The sequence below is a fragment of the Chroicocephalus ridibundus genome, chromosome 2 (assembly GCF_963924245.1).
Source record: "Chroicocephalus ridibundus chromosome 2, bChrRid1.1, whole genome shotgun sequence".
Classification (NCBI taxonomy): Eukaryota; Metazoa; Chordata; class Aves; order Charadriiformes; family Laridae; genus Chroicocephalus; species Chroicocephalus ridibundus.
Genome location: NC_086285.1, coordinates 131,275,076 through 131,297,473, shown reverse-complemented (window position 1 = coordinate 131,297,473; position 22,398 = coordinate 131,275,076). Strand labels below are relative to the sequence as shown.

The 22,398-nt window shown below is 48.2% G+C and overlaps 1 protein-coding gene and 13 non-coding genes across 14 annotated transcripts in view; 13 read left to right on the top strand and 1 right to left on the bottom strand.

Annotated features, from left to right (window-relative positions):
* Window positions 1-17,315, bottom strand: part of DNAJC5B (DnaJ heat shock protein family (Hsp40) member C5 beta) — a 49,280-nt gene extending 31,965 nt beyond the window's left edge. Inside the window, exons 1-2 of the mRNA XM_063324011.1 lie at window positions 17,190-17,315; window positions 14,507-14,634 (exon numbers count right to left, since the gene is read on the bottom strand). Of these exons, the coding sequence (XP_063180081.1) occupies window positions 14,507-14,613 (107 nt within the window). The 5' untranslated portion in view covers window positions 14,614-14,634; window positions 17,190-17,315. The remainder of the gene's footprint in view (window positions 1-14,506; window positions 14,635-17,189) is intronic.
* On the top strand, window positions 655-727 carry TRNAA-AGC (transfer RNA alanine (anticodon AGC)). The gene has a single exon. It is a non-coding gene; the product is annotated as a tRNA-Ala (tRNA).
* On the top strand, window positions 1,483-1,571 carry TRNAY-GUA (transfer RNA tyrosine (anticodon GUA)). The gene is given in 2 exon segments: window positions 1,483-1,519; window positions 1,536-1,571. It is a non-coding gene; the product is annotated as a tRNA-Tyr (tRNA).
* TRNAA-AGC (transfer RNA alanine (anticodon AGC)) lies at window positions 2,253-2,325 on the top strand. Its single transcript has one exon. It is a non-coding gene; the product is annotated as a tRNA-Ala (tRNA).
* Window positions 3,081-3,169, top strand: TRNAY-GUA (transfer RNA tyrosine (anticodon GUA)). Its single transcript is given in 2 exon segments — window positions 3,081-3,117; window positions 3,134-3,169. It is a non-coding gene; the product is annotated as a tRNA-Tyr (tRNA).
* TRNAY-GUA (transfer RNA tyrosine (anticodon GUA)) lies at window positions 4,675-4,763 on the top strand. The gene is given in 2 exon segments: window positions 4,675-4,711; window positions 4,728-4,763. It is a non-coding gene; the product is annotated as a tRNA-Tyr (tRNA).
* On the top strand, window positions 5,441-5,513 carry TRNAA-AGC (transfer RNA alanine (anticodon AGC)). The gene has a single exon. It is a non-coding gene; the product is annotated as a tRNA-Ala (tRNA).
* Window positions 6,269-6,357, top strand: TRNAY-GUA (transfer RNA tyrosine (anticodon GUA)). Its single transcript is given in 2 exon segments — window positions 6,269-6,305; window positions 6,322-6,357. It is a non-coding gene; the product is annotated as a tRNA-Tyr (tRNA).
* On the top strand, window positions 7,039-7,111 carry TRNAA-AGC (transfer RNA alanine (anticodon AGC)). Its single transcript has one exon. It is a non-coding gene; the product is annotated as a tRNA-Ala (tRNA).
* TRNAY-GUA (transfer RNA tyrosine (anticodon GUA)) lies at window positions 7,867-7,955 on the top strand. The gene is given in 2 exon segments: window positions 7,867-7,903; window positions 7,920-7,955. It is a non-coding gene; the product is annotated as a tRNA-Tyr (tRNA).
* On the top strand, window positions 8,633-8,705 carry TRNAA-AGC (transfer RNA alanine (anticodon AGC)). Its single transcript has one exon. It is a non-coding gene; the product is annotated as a tRNA-Ala (tRNA).
* TRNAY-GUA (transfer RNA tyrosine (anticodon GUA)) lies at window positions 9,461-9,549 on the top strand. The gene is given in 2 exon segments: window positions 9,461-9,497; window positions 9,514-9,549. It is a non-coding gene; the product is annotated as a tRNA-Tyr (tRNA).
* On the top strand, window positions 10,231-10,303 carry TRNAA-AGC (transfer RNA alanine (anticodon AGC)). Its single transcript has one exon. It is a non-coding gene; the product is annotated as a tRNA-Ala (tRNA).
* TRNAY-GUA (transfer RNA tyrosine (anticodon GUA)) lies at window positions 11,059-11,147 on the top strand. The gene is given in 2 exon segments: window positions 11,059-11,095; window positions 11,112-11,147. It is a non-coding gene; the product is annotated as a tRNA-Tyr (tRNA).
* Window positions 17,316-22,398: the final 5,083 nt, after the last annotated feature.

Below are 22,398 nucleotides of genomic sequence, written 5' to 3'. Positions count from 1 at the left end.
ACCCTGTTCCGCCTTTGTCTCTTAACAGGAATGTTCACACCGCGGAGGCACTTGTGAGCTCAGAATGGGGCAGTTGAGGCCCACCAAAAGGGCTGCTGGGGATCAAGTGGGGAAGGCTGCACAACCTTCAGTGGCAGCCCTCCAGTGGACAAGCAGCTCCATCCCGTGGTGCTGCTCAAGCAGGTGGGAGTTCAGGCAGGCTCCTTGAGTCCACAGGTCATGGCCAAGCTCAGCATCAATGGGGAACGGTGGGCAGGCACGGACAGAGCTGTGACCCAGATCCAGTGGTTCTCAGACAGGCACCAAGGGCAAGAGGTTCAGCTACAAAGTGCCTCCTGTGCAAAGGAGGGCCAGGTCTCTGCTGAGGCTTCTTGTACCATTTTCATGCAAGGCCACCGTTTGGGCATGCTCCAAGTTGTGGGTGAGCTCAGACAGCCAAACACCCAGGGTGGTGGGGATGCCGTCAGGCTCCCAAGGGATTGACCCCGAGGTCTGGTTTTGTCAGAGGGCACCTCCCTCAGGCAAGTGAGTGGGTGGGTGGGTGTGAGTGTGGGAGCCAGTCCGATGGGAAGGCCCAGAGTGCGGGTGTGGGGCAGGCTGGGCCAGGGGTGGGTGGCTGGCAGGGGAGAGGGCCTCAGGCAGAGGCCGTGGGTTGGGGAATTAGCTCAAGTGGTAGAGCGCTCGCTTAGCATGTGAGAGGCAGCGGGATCGATGCCCGCATTCTCCAATGCTTTTCATTCCCCTTGCCCGGACACAGGGCCCTTTGCCTGGAGCCTGTGTCCTCTGGAGGCCGTGGAAACTCACGGTGCACCCAGTCTGCAAAGAGTAGGACATTCTACTGGGGTGTAACATCCCGGGGTGTAACAAGAGCATCACCAGGAGTTTTACAGGAGACCTTATTTTCTCCCTCTTTGCTTGACACAAGTCCAATATCATCTCGAGCACTCTGTCCAGATTTGAGCTCCACCGTAGAGGAAATTCATCACGAAAAGGCAGTCAATTCAGTGGAGCGCTATGGGGAAGCTGAGGGAATGGGGGTATTTCTACGAGCGAATGGGCTGAGGACACTGGGCCTGTTCAGCCTGGAGAAAGAGAGGTTCAGAGGGCTTACACGTGACCTTCCAGCACTCAGGAGGACCTTCCTGAGTAGAGGAAATGTACTTTTGTCTGGCGCTTGACCAGAGGGCAAAAGAGAGCAGAGTGAAATGGAATCGAGAGAAGTTGCAGTAGGATACGGGTAAGCCTCTTTGTGGCCCTGAGGAGAGTCCAGCTGTAGAGGATGCCGTGGAAGGAGCTTGAGGAGTTTTTCTGTTTGTGGGTTTGGATGCCTTGGTGGACTAAATGGTTGAGCAAGGTGGTATGATGTTGGAGCCGAGTCTATTTGAATGAGGATGTTGGAGCAGAGGCATTGTTCTCCGCTTTGCATGGAGAAGCGTTGGATGAGTGTGTGATGGGCGAGGTACTGGGCAGGGCTCCATGCTTCCTTCGATAGCTCAGCTGGTAGAGCGGAGGACTGTAGGCTCCCTTGCACGGCCATCCTTAGGTCGCTGGTTCAACTCCGGCTCGAAGGAGTGCCCTTTTGGCTCTGCACCGCACCCTGTTCCGCCTTTGTCTCTTAACAGGAATGTTCACACCGCGGAGGCACTTGTGAGCTCAGAATGGGGCAGTTGAGGCCCACCAAAAGGGCTGCTGGGGATCAAGTGGGGAAGGCTGCACAACCTTCAGTGGCAGCCCTCCAGTGGACAAGCAGCTCCATCCCGTGGTGCTGCTCAAGCAGGTGGGAGTTCAGGCAGGCTCCTTGAGTCCACAGGTCATGGCCAAGCTCAGCATCAATGGGGAACGGTGGGCAGGCACGGACAGAGCTGTGACCCAGACCCAGTGGTTCTCAGACAGGCACCAAGGGCAAGAGGTTCAGCTACAAAGTGCCTCCTGTGCAAAGGAGGGCCAGGTCTCTGCTGAGGCTTCTTGTACCATTTTCATGCAAGGCCACCGTTTGGGCATGCTCCAAGTTGTGGGTGAGCTCAGACAGCCAAACACCCAGGGTGGTGGGGATGCCGTCAGGCTCCCAAGGGATTGACCCCGAGGTCTGGTTTTGTCAGAGGGCACCTCCCTCAGGCAAGTGAGTGGGTGGGTGGGTGGGTGTGAGTGTGGGAGCCAGTCCGATGGGAAGGCCCAGAGTGCGGGTGTGGGGCAGGCTGGGCCAGGGGTGGGTGGCTGGCAGGGGAGAGGGCCTCAGGCAGAGGCCGTGGGTTGGGGAATTAGCTCAAGTGGTAGAGCGCTCGCTTAGCATGTGAGAGGCAGCGGGATCGATGCCCGCATTCTCCAATGCTTTTCATTCCCCTTGCCCGGACACAGGGCCCTTTGCCTGGAGCCTGTGTCCTCTGGAGGCCGTGGAAACTCACGGTGCACCCAGTCTGCAAAGAGTAGGACATTCTACTGGGGTGTAACATCCCGGGGTGTAACAAGAGGATCACCAGGAGTTTTACAGGAGACCTTATTTTCTCCCTCTTTGCTTGACACAAGTCCAATATCATCTCGAGCACTCTGTCCAGATTTGAGCTCCACCGTAGAGGAAATTCATCACGAAAAGGCAGTCAATTCAGTGGAGCGCTATGGGGAAGCTCAGGGAATGGGGGTATTTCTACGAGCGAATGGGCTGAGGACACTGGGCCTGTTCAGCCTGGAGAAAGAGAGGTTCAGAGGGCTTACACGTGACCTTCCAGCACTCAGGAGGACCTTCCTGAGTAGAGGAAATGTACTTTTGTCTGGCGCTTGACCAGAGGGCAAAAGAGAGCAGAGTGAAATGGAATCGAGAGAAGCTGCAGTAGGATACGGGTAAGCCTCTTTGTGGCCCTGAGGAGAGTCCAGCTGTAGAGGATGCCGTGGAAGGAGCTTGAGGAGGTTTTCTGTTTGTGGGTTTGGATGCCTTGGTGGACTAAATGGTTGAGCAAGGTGGTATGATGTTGGAGCCGAGTCTATTTGAATGAGGATGTTAGAGCAGAGGCATTGTTCTCCGCTTTGCATGGAGAAGCGTTGGATGAGCGTGTGATGGGCGAGGTACTGGGCAGGGCTCCATGCTTCCTTCGATAGCTCAGCTGGTAGAGCGGAGGACTGTAGGCTCCCTTGCACGGCCATCCTTAGGTCGCTGGTTCAACTCCGGCTCGAAGGAGTGCCCTTTTGGCTCTGCACCGCACCCTGTTCCGCCTTTGTCTCTTAACAGGAATGTTCACACCGCGGAGGCACTTGTGAGCTCAGAATGGGGCAGTTGAGGCCCACCAAAAGGGCTGCTGGGGATCAAGTGGGGAAGGCTGCACAACCTTCAGTGGCAGCCCTCCAGTGGACAAGCAGCTCCATCCCGTGGTGCTGCTCAAGCAGGTGGGAGTTCAGGCAGGCTCCTTGAGTCCACAGGTCATGGCCAAGCTCAGCATCAATGGGGAACGGTGGGCAGGCACGGACAGAGCTGTGACCCAGACCCAGTGGTTCTCAGACAGGCACCAAGGGCAAGAGGTTCAGCTACAAAGTGCCTCCTGTGCAAAGGAGGGCCAGGTCTCTGCTGAGGCTTCTTGTACCATTTTCACGCAAGGCCACCGTTTGGGCATGCTCCAAGTTGTGGGTGAGCTCAGACAGCCAAACACCCAGGGTGGTGGGGATGCCGTCAGGCTCCCAAGGGATTGACCCCGAGGTCTGGTTTTGTCAGAGGGCACCTCCCTCAGGCAAGTGAGTGGGTGGGTGGGTGTGAGTGTGGGAGCCAGTCCGATGGGAAGGCCCAGAGTGCGGGTGTGGGGCAGGCTGGGCCAGGGGTGGGTGGCTGGCAGGGGAGAGGGCCTCAGGCAGAGGCCGTGGGTTGGGGAATTAGCTCAAGTGGTACAGCGCTCGCTTAGCATGTGAGAGGCAGCGGGATCGATGCCCGCATTCTCCAATGCTTTTCATTCCCCTTGCCCGGACACAGGGCCCTTTGCCTGGAGCCTGTGTCCTCTGGAGGCCGTGGAAACTCACGGTGCACCCAGTCTGCAAAGAGTAGGACATTCTACTGGGGTGTAACATCCCGGGGTGTAACAAGAGGATCACCAGGAGTTTTACAGGAGACCTTATTTTCTCCCTCTTTGCTTGACACAAGTCCAATATCATCTCGAGCACTCTGTCCAGATTTGAGCTCCACCGTAGAGGAAATTCATCACGAAAAGGCAGTCAATTCAGTGGAGCGCTATGGGGAAGCTGAGGGAATGGGGGTATTTCTACGAGCGAATGGGCTGAGGACACTGGGCCTGTTCAGCCTGGAGAAAGAGAGGTTCAGAGGGCTTACACGTGACCTTCCAGCACTCAGGAGGACCTTCCTGAGTAGAGGAAATGTACTTTTGTCTGGCGCTTGACCAGAGGGCAAAAGAGAGCAGAGTGAAATGGAATCGAGAGAAGTTGCAGTAGGATACGGGTAAGCCTCTTTGTGGCCCTGAGGAGAGTCCAGCTGTAGAGGATGCCGTGGAAGGAGCTTGAGGAGTTTTTCTGTTTGTGGGTTTGGATGCCTTGGTGGACTAAATGGTTGAGCAAGGTGGTATGATGTTGGAGCCGAGTCTATTTGAATGAGGATGTTAGAGCAGAGGCATTGTTCTCCGCTTTGCATGGAGAAGCGTTGGATGAGCGTGTGATGGGCGAGGTACTGGGCAGGGCTCCATGCTTCCTTCGATAGCTCAGCTGGTAGAGCGGAGGACTGTAGGCTCCCTTGCACGGCCATCCTTAGGTCGCTGGTTCAACTCCGGCTCGAAGGAGTGCCCTTTTGGCTCTGCACCGCACCCTGTTCCGCCTTTGTCTCTTAACAGGAATGTTCACACCGCGGAGGCACTTGTGAGCTCAGAATGGGGCAGTTGAGGCCCACCAAAAGGGCTGCTGGGGATCAAGTGGGGAAGGCTGCACAACCTTCAGTGGCAGCCCTCCAGTGGACAAGCAGCTCCATCCCGTGGTGCTGCTCAAGCAGGTGGGAGTTCAGGCAGGCTCCTTGAGTCCACAGGTCATGGCCAAGCTCAGCATCAATGGGGAACGGTGGGCAGGCACGGACAGAGCTGTGACCCAGACCCAGTGGTTCTCAGACAGGCACCAAGGGCAAGAGGTTCAGCTACAAAGTGCCTCCTGTGCAAAGGAGGGCCAGGTCTCTGCTGAGGCTTCTTGTACCATTTTCATGCAAGGCCACCGTTTGGGCATGCTCCAAGTTGTGGGTGAGCTCAGACAGCCAAACACCCAGGGTGGTGGGGATGCCATCAGGCTCCCAAGGGATTGACCCCGAGGTCTGGTTTTGTCAGAGGGCACCTCCCTCAGGCAAGTGAGTGGGTGGGTGTGTGTGAGTGTGGGAGCCAGTCCGATGGGAAGGCCCAGAGTGCGGGTGTGGGGCAGGCTGGGCCAGGGGTGGGTGGCTGGCAGGGGAGAGGGCCTCAGGCAGAGGCCGTGGGTTGGGGAATTAGCTCAAGTGGTAGAGCGCTCGCTTAGCATGTGAGAGGCAGCGGGATCGATGCCCGCATTCTCCAATGCTTTTCATTCCCCTTGCCCGGACACAGGGCCCTTTGCCTGGAGCCTGTGTCCTCTGGAGGCCGTGGAAACTCACGGTGCACCCAGTCTGCAAAGAGTAGGACATTCTACTGGGGTGTAACATCCCGGGGTGTAACAAGAGGATCACCAGGAGTTTTACAGGAGACCTTATTTTCTCCCTCTTTGCTTGACACAAGTCCAATATCATTTCGAGCACTCTGTCCAGATTTGAGCTCCACCGTAGAGGAAATTCATCACGAAAAGGCAGTAAATTCAGTGGAGCGCTATGGGGAAGCTGAGGGAATGGGGGTATTTCTACGAGCGAATGGGCTGAGGACACTGGGCCTGTTCAGCCTGGAGAAAGAGAGGTTCAGAGGGCTTACACGTGACCTTCCAGCACTCAGGAGGACCTTCCTGAGTAGAGGAAATGTACTTTTGTCTGGCGCTTGACCAGAGGGCAAAAGAGAGCAGAGTGAAATGGAATCGAGAGAAGCTGCAGTAGGATACGGGTAAGCCTCTTTGTGGCCCTGAGGAGAGTCCAGCTGTAGAGGATGCCGTGGAAGGAGCTTGAGGAGTTTTTCTGTTTGTGGGTTTGGATGCCTTGGTGGACTAAATGGTTGAGCAAGGTGGTATGATGTTGGAGCCGAGTCTATTTGAATGAGGATGTTGGAGCAGAGGCATTGTTCTCCGCTTTGCATGGAGAAGCGTTGGATGAGCGTGTGATGGGCGAGGTACTGGGCAGGGCTCCATGCTTCCTTCGATAGCTCAGCTGGTAGAGCGGAGGACTGTAGGCTCCCTTGCACGGCCATCCTTAGGTCGCTGGTTCAACTCCGGCTCGAAGGAGTGCCCTTTTGGCTCTGCACCGCACCCTGTTCCGCCTTTGTCTCTTAACAGGAATGTTCACACCGCGGAGGCACTTGTGAGCTCAGAATGGGGCAGTTGAGGCCCACCAAAAGGGCTGCTGGGGATCAAGTGGGGAAGGCTGCACAACCTTCAGTGGCAGCCCTCCAGTGGACAAGCAGCTCCATCCCGTGGTGCTGCTCAAGCAGGTGGGAGTTCAGGCAGGCTCCTTGAGTCCACAGGTCATGGCCAAGCTCAGCATCAATGGGGAACGGTGGGCAGGCACGGACAGAGCTGTGACCCAGACCCAGTGGTTCTCAGACAGGCACCAAGGGCAAGAGGTTCAGCTACAAAGTGCCTCCTGTGCAAAGGAGGGCCAGGTCTCTGCTGAGGCTTCTTGTACCATTTTCATGCAAGGCCACCGTTTGGGCATGCTCCAAGTTGTGGGTGAGCTCAGACAGCCAAACACCCAGGGTGGTGGGGATGCCGTCAGGCTCCCAAGGGATTGACCCCGAGGTCTGGTTTTGTCAGAGGGCACCTCCCTCAGGCAAGTGAGTGGGTGGGTGGGTGGGTGTGAGTGTGGGAGCCAGTCCGATGGGAAGGCCCAGAGTGCGGGTGTGGGGCAGGCTGGGCCAGGGGTGGGTGGCTGGCAGGGGAGAGGGCCTCAGGCAGAGGCCGTGGGTTGGGGAATTAGCTCAAGTGGTAGAGCGCTCGCTTAGCATGTGAGAGGCAGCGGGATCGATGCCCGCATTCTCCAATGCTTTTCATTCCCCTTGCCCGGACACAGGGCCCTTTGCCTGGAGCCTGTGTCCTCTGGAGGCCGTGGAAACTCACGGTGCACCCAGTCTGCAAAGAGTAGGACATTCTACTGGGGTGTAACATCCCGGGGTGTAACAAGAGGATCACCAGGAGTTTTACAGGAGACCTTATTTTCTCCCTCTTTGCTTGACACAAGTCCAATATCATCTCGAGCACTCTGTCCAGATTTGAGCTCCACCGTAGAGGAAATTCATCACGAAAAGGCAGTCAATTCAGTGGAGCGCTATGGGGAAGCTGAGGGAATGGGGGTATTTCTACGAGCGAATGGGCTGAGGACACTGGGCCTGTTCAGCCTGGAGAAAGAGAGGTTCAGAGGGCTTACACGTGACCTTCCAGCACTCAGGAGGACCTTCCTGAGTAGAGGAAATGTACTTTTGTCTGGCGCTTGACCAGAGGGCAAAAGAGAGCAGAGTGAAATGGAATCGAGAGAAGCTGCAGTAGGATACGGGTAAGCCTCTTTGTGGCCCTGAGGAGAGTCCAGCTGTAGAGGATGCCGTGGAAGGAGCTTGAGGAGTTTTTCTGTTTGTGGGTTTGGATGCCTTGGTGGACTAAATGGTTGAGCAAGGTGGTATGATGTTGGAGCCGAGTCTATTTGAATGAGGATGTTGGAGCAGAGGCATTGTTCTCCGCTTTGCATGGAGAAGCGTTGGATGAGTGTGTGATGGGCGAGGTACTGGGCAGGGCTCCACGCTTCCTTCGATAGCTCAGCTGGTAGAGCGGAGGACTGTAGGCTCCCTTGCACGGCCATCCTTAGGTCGCTGGTTCAACTCCGGCTCGAAGGAGTGCCCTTTTGGCTCTGCACCGCACCCTGTTCCGCCTTTGTCTCTTAACAGGAATGTTCACACCGCGGAGGCACTTGTGAGCTCAGAATGGGGCAGTTGAGGCCCACCAAAAGGGCTGCTGGGGATCAAGTGGGGAAGGCTGCACAACCTTCAGTGGCAGCCCTCCAGTGGACAAGCAGCTCCATCCCGTGGTGCTGCTCAAGCAGGTGGGAGTTCAGGCAGGCTCCTTGAGTCCACAGGTCATGGCCAAGCTCAGCATCAATGGGGAACGGTGGGCAGGCACGGACAGAGCTGTGACCCAGACCCAGTGGTTCTCAGACAGGCACCAAGGGCAAGAGGTTCAGCTACAAAGTGCCTCCTGTGCAAAGGAGGGCCAGGTCTCTGCTGAGGCTTCTTGTACCATTTTCATGCAAGGCCACCGTTTGGGCATGCTCCAAGTTGTGGGTGAGCTCAGACAGCCAAACACCCAGGGTGGTGGGGATGCCGTCAGGCTCCCAAGGGATTGACCCCGAGGTCTGGTTTTGTCAGAGGGCACCTCCCTCAGGCAAGTGAGTGGGTGGGTGGGTGTGAGTGTGGGAGCCAGTCCGATGGGAAGGCCCAGAGTGCGGGTGTGGGGCAGGCTGGGCCAGGGGTGGGTGGCTGGCAGGGGAGAGGGCCTCAGGCAGAGGCCGTGGGTTGGGGAATTAGCTCAAGTGGTAGAGCGCTCGCTTAGCATGTGAGAGGCAGCGGGATCGATGCCCGCATTCTCCAATGCTTTTCATTCCCCTTGCCCGGACACAGGGCCCTTTGCCTGGAGCCTGTGTCCTCTGGAGGCCGTGGAAACTCACGGTGCACCCAGTCTGCAAAGAGTAGGACATTCTACTGGGGTGTAACATCCCGGGGTGTAACAAGAGGATCACCAGGAGTTTTACAGGAGACCTTATTTTCTCCCTCTTTGCTTGACACAAGTCCAATATCATCTCGAGCACTCTGTCCAGATTTGAGCTCCACCGTAGAGGAAATTCATCACAAAAAGGCAGTAAATTCAGTGGAGCGCTATGGGGAAGCTGAGGGAATGGGGGTATTTCTACGAGCGAATGGGCTGAGGACACTGGGCCTGTTCAGCCTGGAGAAAGAGAGGTTCAGAGGGCTTACACGTGACCTTCCAGCACTCAGGAGGACCTTCCTGAGTAGAGGAAATGTACTTTTGTCTGGCGCTTGACCAGAGGGCAAAAGAGAGCAGAGTGAAATGGAATCGAGAGAAGTTGCAGTAGGATACGGGTAAGCCTCTTTGTGGCCCTGAGGAGAGTCCAGCTGTAGAGGATGCCGTGGAAGGAGCTTGAGGAGTTTTTCTGTTTGTGGGTTTGGATGCCTTGGTGGACTAAATGGTTGAGCAAGGTGGTATGATGTTGGAGCCGAGTCTATTTGAATGAGGATGTTGGAGCAGAGGCATTGTTCTCCGCTTTGCATGGAGAAGCGTTGGATGAGTGTGTGATGGGCGAGGTACTGGGCAGGGCTCCATGCTTCCTTCGATAGCTCAGCTGGTAGAGCGGAGGACTGTAGGCTCCCTTGCACGGCCATCCTTAGGTCGCTGGTTCAACTCCGGCTCGAAGGAGTGCCCTTTTGGCTCTGCACCGCACCCTGTTCCGCCTTTGTCTCTTAACAGGAATGTTCACACCGCGGAGGCACTTGTGAGCTCAGAATGGGGCAGTTGAGGCCCACCAAAAGGGCTGCTGGGGATCAAGTGGGGAAGGCTGCACAACCTTCAGTGGCAGCCCTCCAGTGGACAAGCAGCTCCATCCCGTGGTGCTGCTCAAGCAGGTGGGAGTTCAGGCAGGCTCCTTGAGTCCACAGGTCATGGCCAAGCTCAGCATCAATGGGGAACGGTGGGCAGGCACGGACAGAGCTGTGACCCAGACCCAGTGGTTCTCAGACAGGCACCAAGGGCAAGAGGTTCAGCTACAAAGTGCCTCCTGTGCAAAGGAGGGCCAGGTCTCTGCTGAGGCTTCTTGTACCATTTTCATGCAAGGCCACCGTTTGGGCATGCTCCAAGTTGTGGGTGAGCTCAGACAGCCAAACACCCAGGGTGGTGGGGATGCCGTCAGGCTCCCAAGGGATTGACCCCGAGGTCTGGTTTTGTCAGAGGGCACCTCCCTCAGGCAAGTGAGTGGGTGGGTGGGTGGGTGTGAGTGTGGGAGCCAGTCCGATGGGAAGGCCCAGAGTGCGGGTGTGGGGCAGGCTGGGCCAGGGGTGGGTGGCTGGCAGGGGAGAGGGCCTCAGGCAGAGGCCATGGGTTGGGGAATTAGCTCAAGTGGTAGAGCGCTCGCTTAGCATGTGAGAGGCAGCGGGATCGATGCCCGCATTCTCCAATGCTTTTCATTCCCCTTGCCCGGACACAGGGCCCTTTGCCTGGAGCCTGTGTCCTCTGGAGGCCGTGGAAACTCACGGTGTACCCAGTCTGCAAAGAGTAGGACATTCTACTGGGGTGTAACATCCCGGGGTGTAACAAGAGGATCACCAGGAGTTTTACAGGAGACCTTATTTTCTCCCTCTTTGCTTGACACAAGTCCAATATCATCTCGAGCACTCTGTCCAGATTTGAGCTCCACCGTAGAGGAAATTCATCACGAAAAGGCAGTCAATTCAGTGGAGCGCTATGGGGAAGCTCAGGGAATGGGGGTATTTCTACGAGCGAATGGGCTGAGGACACTGGGCCTGTTCAGCCTGGAGAAAGAGAGGTTCAGAGGGCTTACACGTGACCTTCCAGCACTCAGGAGGACCTTCCTGAGTAGAGGAAATGTACTTTTGTCTGGCGCTTGACCAGAGGGCAAAAGAGAGCAGAGTGAAATGGAATCGAGAGAAGCTGCAGTAGGATACGGGTAAGCCTCTTTGTGGCCCTGAGGAGAGTCCAGCTGTAGAGGATGCCGTGGAAGGAGCTTGAGGAGTTTTTCTGTTTGTGGGTTTGGATGCCTTGGTGGACTAAATGGTTGAGCAAGGTGGTATGATGTTGGAGCCGAGTCTATTTGAATGAGGATGTTGGAGCAGAGGCATTGTTCTCCGCTTTGCATGGAGAAGCGTTGGATGAGTGTGTGATGGGCGAGGTACTGGGCAGGGCTCCATGCTTCCTTCGATAGCTCAGCTGGTAGAGCGGAGGACTGTAGGCTCCCTTGCACGGCCATCCTTAGGTCGCTGGTTCAACTCCGGCTCGAAGGAGTGCCCTTTTGGCTCTGCACCGCACCCTGCAGTGCCAATGTCTTTTGGCCCTGCCCGGGTGATTCTCCTTCAAGGGCTGCACAGCCCTGAACTCTTGCTTGAGGTGCAGAAGATGACTGGCCAAGGCAGTTTGAGGTGAATGCTGGGCTGGGGATGGTGGTGCTGAGCGCTGGGGTTTTTGAGGAGTGACCTCCCTCCGGCAAGTGAGTGGGAGGGTGGATGTGGGTGTGTGGGAGCCAGTCCGATGGGAAGGCCCAGAGTGCGGGTGTGGGGCAGGCTGGGCCAGGGGTGGGTGGCTGGAAGGGAGAAAGGACCTCAGATAGAGGCTGTGGGCTGGGGAATTAGCTCAAGTGGTAGAGCGCTCGCTTAGCATGTGAGAGGCAGCGGGATCGATGCCTGCATTCTCCAATGCTTTTCATTCCCCTTGCCCAGACACAGGGCTCTCTCCCTCCCTGGGTTCTCTGCAGGCTGTGGAAGCATGCAATGTACCCAGTCAGCAAAGCGTAGGGAAACATCTCGGGTATGTAACAAGAGCATCACCGGCAGTTTTACGGGAGACCTTATTTTCTCCATCCTTGCTTGACAGACGTAAAATGTCATCTCAAGTACTGTGTACAGATTTGAGGTCCGACATAGAGGAACGACATCAATGAAATGGAGGAACTTCAGCGGAGAGCTACAAGGCTTAGAGAATTGAGGGGTTTCTATGTGAGGATGGACTGAGGACACCAGGCAGAGTGTTCAGAGGGCTTACGCCTGACCTTCCAGGTCATAGATGTAGGTTACGGATTAGAGGAAATGTTGTGCTTTTTTCTGGTGTTTGACCAGAGGGTAAAGGACAGCAGAGTGAAATTGGATTGGGAGAAGTTTCTGCAGGATATGGGTAAGCTCTTTTTGGTCATGAGGAGAGTCCAGCTGTAGAGGATGACGTGGAAGGAGCTTGAGGAGTTTTTCTGTTTGTGGGTTTGCATGACTTGATGGGCTAAAGGGTTGAGCAAGGTGATGTAATGTTGGAGCTGAGTCTGTTTGAATCAGGATGTTAGAGCAGACCCATTCCCCTTCCCCGGACTCAAAGTCTTATTCCTGGGCCTGAGCTCCCTGTGTGCCCAGAGGAGAGCAGCCAGGGCTATATCAGGAGTAGTACAGGCCATTGGCATAAGCATAAGTAAGGGATTATCCCTGTTTGGCAGTAATTAAATGGCATTCAGAGTACTGCACACATTTTCTAATAAAATTCCAAATCACCAATGTGTACTTTCTCACAGAAGTCTTGATGTACTTATTTTTTTGTAAGTCGTCTAGCATACTGTATCTTTTCAAACTTCTTAAGAAAACATAAGAAATACATTATCTCTTTGCATATTACTTCACTCTCAGACTGGAAAGCAGTAGCCAAAGTATACTTTAAGTGATTTTGCCAAAAATGTTTCTAAAGATTATTTTTGCAGGCTGTTGAACATAAACAGATCTCCTTTGAAATTCTGCTGATTAGAAGCCTGTTAGCTGTAGTCCTTGATAAATTAAACTGTGCCAAACTCCAAATAAAAGCACAGAGAGGTACCTCTGTCATGTTTATTAAAAAGTAAATTTTGCCCTGGGCTGTGGTAGTATGATTAATACTGACTTAATTAATAATGGCAGGAAACTCAGAATCAGGTATTGCTGGTTTTATACCTTGTACTAAAGAATACCAGTTCAGCAGCAGATTTTTGGATTAGCATAAATTAAAAGATAATTAAAGCAAATCTATGAGACTGACTCATCATTTTATCTTGCAAATATTTACAGCTACTCCATTAAAAGTGAATCCCTCTGACATTTCCACTTTAGTCAGAAGCAGCCTTTTTTTTGCTATAATTACTAATAAAGATGGATAAAGCACCACTGTCAGTGTTACCATAGATCACTGTGTAAATCATCCTTCTTCATGTTCAGCATGAAATATAGTTAATTCCATTCTACATTCTTCCATGACAACTCTCTCCTTTGGGGATTAAAGAAGGCCTCCTAAACATAAATTTAAATGTAAAAGCAACAGGAAAACATGAGGTTTGATATAGAAGATGGTTTCTGCAGCCAGGCTATACTACAGGGACACAGAAGGTGCAAGTCATGAGTGAATTTGATACTGTAGTAAGTTTATCCCCCCGTGGTATAGTTATGCAAGACAACAGAATCAGGAGATGTCAATAGCTTCCCTTCCATTGTGTGAAAAGTTTGAACATTCACTACTTCTCCCAACACCATTGAATAAATGCCTTTAGGAACAGAAAGCAGGAGAGATGCAATTTGTTCAAAACCAAAGGGAAGAGTCCCCACAAAATTCAAACTAAACAACCTACAAATAGATATATTTCATAACCTCTTTTTCAGTTCAAATATATCCTTGCATTTGTTAGGAAAAGCAAGCTGTGTTAAAGTTTGACTGGTAATACAGTACAACCAGCAACACCCAGAATGATGCTGTAATAAAAGTTTTACTATATTTATTAAACCTGAAAGTACATGTCTGGCATATTTTGATGTCAACAACATCTATTTCACTCATGACATTTAAAGTTCTTTCTCTTTTTAACAGCAGCACAACAGCTTTAAGAGCAAAACGACCCATAAAATTTTCTAGTCTTACTTTTAGGTCTTGTTACATTTCAACAATAAAATACATTTCACCATTTTGATAACTTCTACTTGAGTAAAACTTATCTTAAAATCCTCTCTTCTTTTTCAATAGAGAACCTACCGTTTCCTGTGCCAGTATGTTTTGGTGGTTGGTTATGCTCACTGTTAAAAACATGTACCTCTTTTTCAGCTCAAATCGCTTTTAGATTCCAAGCACTGATCTTGGTTATACCCGCCTACATAAAGTCAAGAACCCTCTCACACCTAGCATTTTTCCCCTTTCAAAAATATTACACACTATAGTCAAATAGTCTATTGCTCTTTTTTTTTTTTAATGACAAAATAAACTGATCAAACTCCTTATGTCTCTTACTCTAGTTCTTGAATCATTATTATAGCACTTTTCTGCATTTGCTTTACTTTTCAACATAGTTCACACGGGGTGCAGTATTCAAAGACAGCATTTTGCAAGCATAGTCTGTGTTATTTTATCCTAATAGTCTGACCTCTAATTCAGACAGATTAAAACATTTTAGATGAAGCACACAGATTGCTTTTGGGATGAAATCAATGGATTCACATTGCATCATCTCTGTTTCTTTTCAGGCTCTCAAGGTGCAAAAAAAAAAAAAAAAAGTAACAATGAATGTCTACAGTGCAGCTAACTCAAAAGGTTTTACCATCATAATCATGCCAGACACAAGCATTTTTAGACATGTTGCAAAGCACATTTTACATACCTGTAGGACTTCTTAATCTCATCACGTGTTGCTCCCTTCTCTAGGGCCAGGATTTCATATAACGCTTCCCCTGATGTTGACAAAGCACGTTGCCTTTGTTCAGCCATGTTAGCAGTGCATTACCAAAGCTGTTAATGTAGAACAGAATTTAAAATAGCAGGGACTACAAGTATATATGGATAATATTTCTTCTTGTTCATTTTAATAGATTTTAATCAGGTAGTAAGAGGTTAAAAAGACATGAAAGAGAAACTAGAATAAAATCTCCTCTAAATTATTCTCCATCCGTTAAAATATTTTAAAATTATTTTAGAAAATGGAAAAGGAAACAACAAAGAACAGAAGCTCTTGTGTTAGGTAACACTGTTCATATAAAACCTTGATGTTGCTCTCGCTGAAATTAATGGCTAAATTTCCTACAGCATGAATGCCTGCTCATAGTATTTCCACCTAGTTTTATTTGTGTTTGGTTACATCTATCTTTTCTGAGTCTTAGAAGAATAACTCCACTATTTCAGGCATTGGCCTCTTGCAGTGGGGTAAGAGTTTTGTATCTCTGAGTATAACCCAATGCAACACAGTGGTGAATTTTTGCTTTCTCAACACAAGGGCTCAGATTCAGCCTAACCAATTGTAGGTGCTCAAGATGAGTGATTAAGTTTGAAGCTTAGTCAAACTAGACTCCTTACATTGTCAACAGACAGAGATACATACTCAGAGGACAACCGACCAAGTACTTTCTCCCTATTACCTCTTCAGCGTGTTCAGGATGGCTGCATTCCCAACTCAACTGTGCCTGAGGACAGGTGGAATGAATTTGGACATAGGCAACGAGACTAGATAACCAAGAATCGACCTCAGTATTATAAAAGTAAGCATTTATTGAAAACTTATGCATGGGAAATACTGACATCAATCAGGGTTCTACCTTATTTGAGATACAAGACTTCGGGCTGAATTCATGAGCTTGTGATAAATTTAACAAGGTGCTCTTACACTACAGTGCCAATAAAAGCTAAGCACAGATTTAGTCCACTTCAGATCTATCATTCATTCCTTCTTTCATCACAGAGACATGGCAGACAAACAAGTAATTTTCCACTCAGAGGCTCTACTACCTCCTTACAGTTCATAGTTCATCCTTCTGGATTCGAAGAACCAAATGTTTTTAAACGAGCCCTAGCTAATGATAGGCAATGACATGAAGAAACTCATATAAACCATTATTTAAAAGACCAGGTATAGATACCTATCATTTATAAGAGAAAGTTGCAGCTCTTTGATGGTAGACTTGCCACAACAAAACTCTCACCACAACCTCTTTATTTCTTTGTATGTTGCACCCTTCTCCAAATGTTGAGAAATGATCACAGGAAAAGCCTAAAAGTGAGCTGTAACCCCAGCCACAATAAAACTTTCTGAGAACCTGTTTTGTTAGGTAAGACTACCCATTCTGCTATTTACCCTTCTCATTGCTGAGCTAGAAACACTATCTTGCCATTATTCATATATTATTTACTAGAGCACATTTTGGTTCAGAACCAGCCATGTAACATTTTTAAGCTCTTCAGCTTTGTTCAGTACCAAAAAGAAAATCAAATACCATGTAAATACACACAGAAATATAATAAACTGAGTAATTCTGGCACACAGTATCTGATTTTCTAAAAGACCTAAATTTATTCATATTTACTTTGATGTTTTCTTTTTCTAATAAGCTAACATACAATTTAGGGTCTTGTGAAAAAAATCCTTTCTACTTTTAAGTGTCATATAAGCCATCAACTAAATGGACTGAATTTTCATTTATAATTAGCAATTAAGAATGAAATTGTATACAAGCTTATAGATAGTACTTTACCACCTGCAGTAGTTACAGTTCTACTTGTTAATAATGGTATGTCCAGAGCATATTTAACATAATCCTGGGATCTATCCTGATCACGCTGGAATCATGCAAGCCACATCAAGCCTGTTAATGCACAAGATAATGGTGGGCAACTGTGCGAAGACACAGATATACAGCATTATTTAAAAATTATGTTACATAATGCTGATTAGCTACATTGTAACCTTGATGAATAAAACAAAATTAAAGTTATGATGGATTTTATTCTGAAGACCTAAAAAGTCGAGTAATTTGTACTTCTCATAAAATAATATTAATAACCCAGTCAGCTATGGAAATTTAAACTCACTAGCCTATTCAGTCTTTTAGCGATTAATCACCTTAAACTTCTAGATACTCTAAGTTATTTCTGACTTATTTAAAGCAGTCCTATAAAATACTAAAAGGACAATGAGATGACACTCATCTAGAAAAAGTTATGCTCTCTTTATTAAGGAAGATATAACAGTTCCAATTTTAGTACGAAATCCATTCCTGATGGCTGAAATTACATTAGAATCCTATTTTCAAGTTATGTATTTTTGTTCCAGTAGAACAGAGTCAAGCAAATACTGTTTTCTTCCTTGAATGACAATATAATGTATTAAAAGACAATCCAAATTCTGATAACAATTCCACATCTCCTAAGAGAATGGGACCCCAGTTAATTTCAAATTTTTCTGTACAAATTTTATACTACGCAGGGGCTGTAATAATATGCCTTTTTTTCTACCATACCCATCATCAATTTGAATTTGCGCTGAAAAATAAGGCAAGGTGATTAAAATAACATACCTGCTTCAAAAAGCGATGGAACACAGTCTGGCATGTATAAAGTCACAACATTATCAGTCCAATATCTTGATGTCTTTATGCCAATATAATCCAAAAGGAAAGAAGCAAGTGCCACTAGAAGCCCTCTTCCACGGAAAGCGGCTGCTGCTTTTCATCCTTCACAATCAAGGGTAAACAGGTCAGTGGAGTCTGATTACTCTTTTTGTTTGTTTGTCCAGTATCCAATTGGTTATCTCTCAGGAAGACCTATGAAAGAACAAATAAAACATTCATGAGCCTAAAGGCTGATACATCTGAGAGTTAATGACACCAAAAAATATGGGACATTTGTGTATTTAGTTAGTTGTTCTTCAGCGCTTTACTTTTGATGGGATCTTGATTTTGGTTTTTTTGCCATGCAAATTGGTTTAATGGTACAACACTCTTGCTCAAATTTTCACTTTTTTGAGAAGAGTCATGACTTAAGTTTTACTATATAGCCTCTGCCAGAACACAATTAACTGAAGAAGTCCCTTTAGGACTCCTCCTGAGTTCTTGTAAATTTTTACATCAAAACAGAAGATGTATGGTGTCTTCTTTTACTCTGATGGAGCTTCTCCTCTAACTTACATAATGAAAAAGTCTGGAGAGACGTTCCTTTCCCTTTGGAATAGAGAAGACCGTAAATGCTAGAGACTGAAAGAACCAATTGCTCTTGGTATGTTATCCTTGGAACCAAATAGTTCATCCTTTGAACGCAAAAAGTTCATTTCCCAGATCACCCAATTCCAAATGATCTGGTTTTGTGGTGAGTTGACCTTGGCTGGCTGCCAGACCCCCACCCAGCCCCTTTCTCACTCCTCCTACTCAACAGAACAGGAGGAGAAAACAAGATGAAAAGCTTATAGATCAAGATAAAGATACCTGTTACCATCACGGGCAAAACAAACTCAACTTGGGGAAAATTAATTTAATTTACTGCCAATTAAAATAGATTTGGATGGTGAGAAACAGAGACAAAAATGAAAACAATGCCTTCCACCCACCACACTGTTTCCAGGCTCAACTTCACTCCTTCATTCCCAAGTCCTCTACCCCCATAGCAGACAGGGAATGGGGGGTTGCAGTGACACGAAGGGCCATGAAGATGATCAGAGGGCTGAAGCACCTCTGCTATGAGGACAGGCTGAGAGAATTGGGATTGTTCAGCCTGGAGAAGAGAAGGCTCCAGGGAAACCTTATAGCAGCCTTCCAGTACCTAAAGGAGGCCTACAGGAAGGACGGGGAGGGACTCTTTATCAGGGAATGTAATGATAGGATGAGGGGTAACGGTTTCAAACTGACAGATGGTAGATTTAGATTGGATATCAGGAATAAATTCTTTACTGTGAGGGTGGTGAGGCACTGGAACAGGTTGCCCAGGGAGGTTGTGGATGCTCCATCCCTGGAAGTGTTCAAGGCCAAGCTGGATGGGGCTTTGAGCAGCCTGGTCTAGTGGGAGGTGTCCCTGACCATGGCAGGGGGGTTGGAACTAGATGATCTTTAAAGTCCCTTCCAACCTGAACCATTCTGTGATTCTGTGATTTCATAACTGCTTCTCTCAGCTGATTCTTCTTCCTTACACTTATTTCCTGCTCCAGCATGGGTCCTTCCCATAGGCTGCAGTCCTTCACAAACTGGTCCAGTGTGAGTCCTCCATAGGCTACCTTTCCTGTCAGAAGAACCTCCTCCTGCATGTGCTCCTCTCTGTGAACCACAGTTCCTGTAGGAAAGAAATATCAATCTTCTCTGGCATGGGGTAGATGGGCTCTGGGGTGGATATCTGCTCTGGTGTCATCCTCTCCATGGACTGCAGCGAAATACCTGTTCCACCACGGTCCTCTCCACAGGCTGCAGGGGAATCTCTGCTCAGGCACCTGGGGCATCTCTTCCTCAGCCTTCTTCTCTGACTTCAGTGTTCGCAGAGCTGTTTCTCACGCTTTTCCCTCACTCCTCACTACTATGGAGTGTTTTGCTCTTTCTTAAATATGTCTTCCCAGAGGTGTCACCAGCTTGGCTGATGGGCTTCTCTGTGTCCTGCAGTGTGGTGGTGCAACCACACCCCACCCCCACCTTCAGGCCACTCGGTACTTGGCGTGATTTCCTCCCTACATGGGCCATATAATAATACAATGGACCAGAATGTAACATAATGGTCTAACATGAAAGAAAGAAAAGGTGGAGAGCAACAGACCAGAACACAACAGTGTGCCTGGTCCCCACGGCTCCTACTGCTTGAAGATAATAACTATAATTGATCACTCCTGACAACATACAGATCGTGGCCACAGAGTGGGGGGATACCAGGACCCCAAGATCTAGCAACTTCTGGGCTTGCATAACTGGTGAAAAGTACAGAATAGTCCGTTGTCCAAGCTGGGCCAGAGTGGAAAAGTACCCAACAAAAGTAAATTACCTCGGATCCTATAAGTAGCGATTCTAGTAAAGACCCTTTGAGCTCTTCTGGATGGCAGTGGGCTGTGGCCAGTATCTCCCTTGAGTTGAGACGCCGCTCAGGCTGACACCTCAAGGCCGGGGCAAAAGAATCCTTCTTGAGCCTCAACCACTGCCCATTGAGGAACGCCAATGCACCGTGAATATTTACCCTAAATTCAAGTAAGGGAAATTTTGACTATAGGTTAACCTCTCTTCCATCCACCTCTCCACCTGCATGTTTGTGATATATATACATTAGCTTTATGGATGTGGATGTTCTTCTGTCTGTTCGTGCATGTGTAGGACTTTAAAGCAGTACCTGTCAGCTCTTTAAAGTCACCCACTGTTAAGAAATTCCTGATTTTACCAATCAGAAACCTGTGTGTATGTGTGTGTGTGTGCATGCTTATATTTTGCTCATGAGTAATTAATTTGAGATCTGTGCTTTTGCCCATATGTATATGTATTGATTTGGGATACCTTACAGCCAGTCAGTCTGCATCTTGCCATCTTTGAATCTGTAATTAAGTCGCTGTTCAATTATTTTGTTTACTCACTTTGTAAACCTCTAAACCGGTTAATGACTAAGTGATGCTAAAATTTCAACCTCTTGATCTACCTTACATCATTAATAAATTTTGAATCGCTGCTAAATCATAACCACGTCAAGTATTTCCATCCGTGATATGCGGTGGGTCTGTCGTAGAGCCAGCTGTAACCAGCCCCTGACCTCATCCCTCAGGGGCGTCCCTCCAGCGCCCTGCTACCAAAATCTTGCCACGACACCCAGTACACCCAGAACACGTGATCTACTTTTATGTAGATTAAAGTCATGCACATGGACTCACAGAGCCCCATAACCCAGTAAAGTCTGCTTTGGCAAGAGTCAGTGAGTTTGTGCTTGGATTCAACTGCAAGACTGGAACTATGAATCAATTAAAAAAAAAAACAAACAAAACCTAAGCATAATTAATTACAATCATATAAAAACACTATTTATGAATAAGGAAGCAACAGTATGACAACGATAGAAAAAAAATTAAGTGGATGCTTTTTAATGTGAAGCATGTGATTTTAACATTTCTCTTGTTCTTAGGTATATTCTTTAATTTCAAACATTCCCTCAAATTTCAGCCTTGGATGGGGACAAGGCAAGGCACATTTCAACCTAAAATGTCAATGTTTTTCATAGTTATGAGAAGGCAAAATAGCATTGTCAAAATATCTTTCCCAGGACATTAACAACAGAGTAGGTACAGCTAATTCTATTCTATTTATTACATTGTGTGAACACAACAAACCAGATAATTCAATCATCTTGCATGATCTCAATCTTTGAAATGACTTCATCATTCTGGCAAAACAAAACAAAACAAAACAAAAAGTCCACTTTTTAATAGTAAGAAGAAATGAAGGGGAAAAAATATAAAAGGAAGAAAATAAAATCACTTTGAGGTTACTCAAATCCTCTGTACTTATATACATCCTATTATCAAGAAAAACATTGCTGTTCTGCAGTCTTGTCACATCCCTAGACCTACAGTTCTGTGGGAATACAGCTCCCTCTGGTGTGTTGAGCTAACGCTGCTCTGTAACCTACATGGCTTTTCTGGCTTTTCTTATAAGCACTACTGTTTTGTTTGAAAGAAATGAACACTATCTCTGCAAATCTATTTATTTTTTTTCTTTGGGGATTCTATATCCTAAGCACATTCTAACGAATCTTTAAAAGACTCAAACTTTAATGAATTGTCGTAATTCTTTTGTCAGTTCAGCTATATAATTTAGAAGAATGAAATATAAAATGTAATACCTATTCACTCTTTTCATTAATTTGTACTTTTTTTGTATCGTAACACCTAATAGCGCACCACAACCTCCCTGTGGCAGACAACTAAAAGGCAGGCAAAACAAAACTAAAAGACAGTCCTATTCCTAAAGGACCTTCTATCTAAATGGCCTTACTTACACTTTACCTTTCATTTATATGTTGCCTGCATTTCAAAACAGACAAATCAGAACATGTCTGGAAAGGTAAAGTTGCATATCAGCCTACAAAAATTTGAAACATGGCCCAGACAGAGCAGGAGGTCCAGGGTTGCTTCAGAAGCCTACGGTTACACACAACCAGAGCTAAAGGTTGAGGAACTCTGAGTCACTCCGGTCCTTCCTCCCACCGCTCCCTCCTTTTCCTGGCTCATAGCAAGTTCAGGAACTAAGAGCCTGGAGCTGAAATGCATGAAAGGACTGGCATCATTGCTCAACAGTGGTGTGAATTTTTAGCTTCCAAGGCAAGGCACAACGATTTTTAAAAGCTGAATGGTTTTCTTAGTTTGTTGGATATAGCGGTGTTAATATCGACATCACCAAAGCATGAAGGAGGTACAAGTGGTCAGATGGGGCACTCCTGACCTTCATGGAGAACCTACAGCTTCTGACTCTTTCTGCCAATAGTGACAGGGAAAGAAAATCTCTGAATTTACTCAGAGGAATTTGGGGACTGAAATAAATTATTTTGCTGACGTACTTAAGTAAAGCCAGCAGGTTAAGGGAGGTGATCCTTACCCTCTACTCACCACTGGTGAGGCCATACCTGGAGTACTGTGTCCAGATCAGGGCCTGCCAGTACAAACGTACTGTAGAGAGTCCAGGGAAGGGCCACGAAGATGATGAAAGGACTGGAGCACCTCCCCTGTGAGGAAAGGCTGAGAGAGCTGGGACTGTCCAGCATGGAGATGAGAAGGCTCAGGGGGAT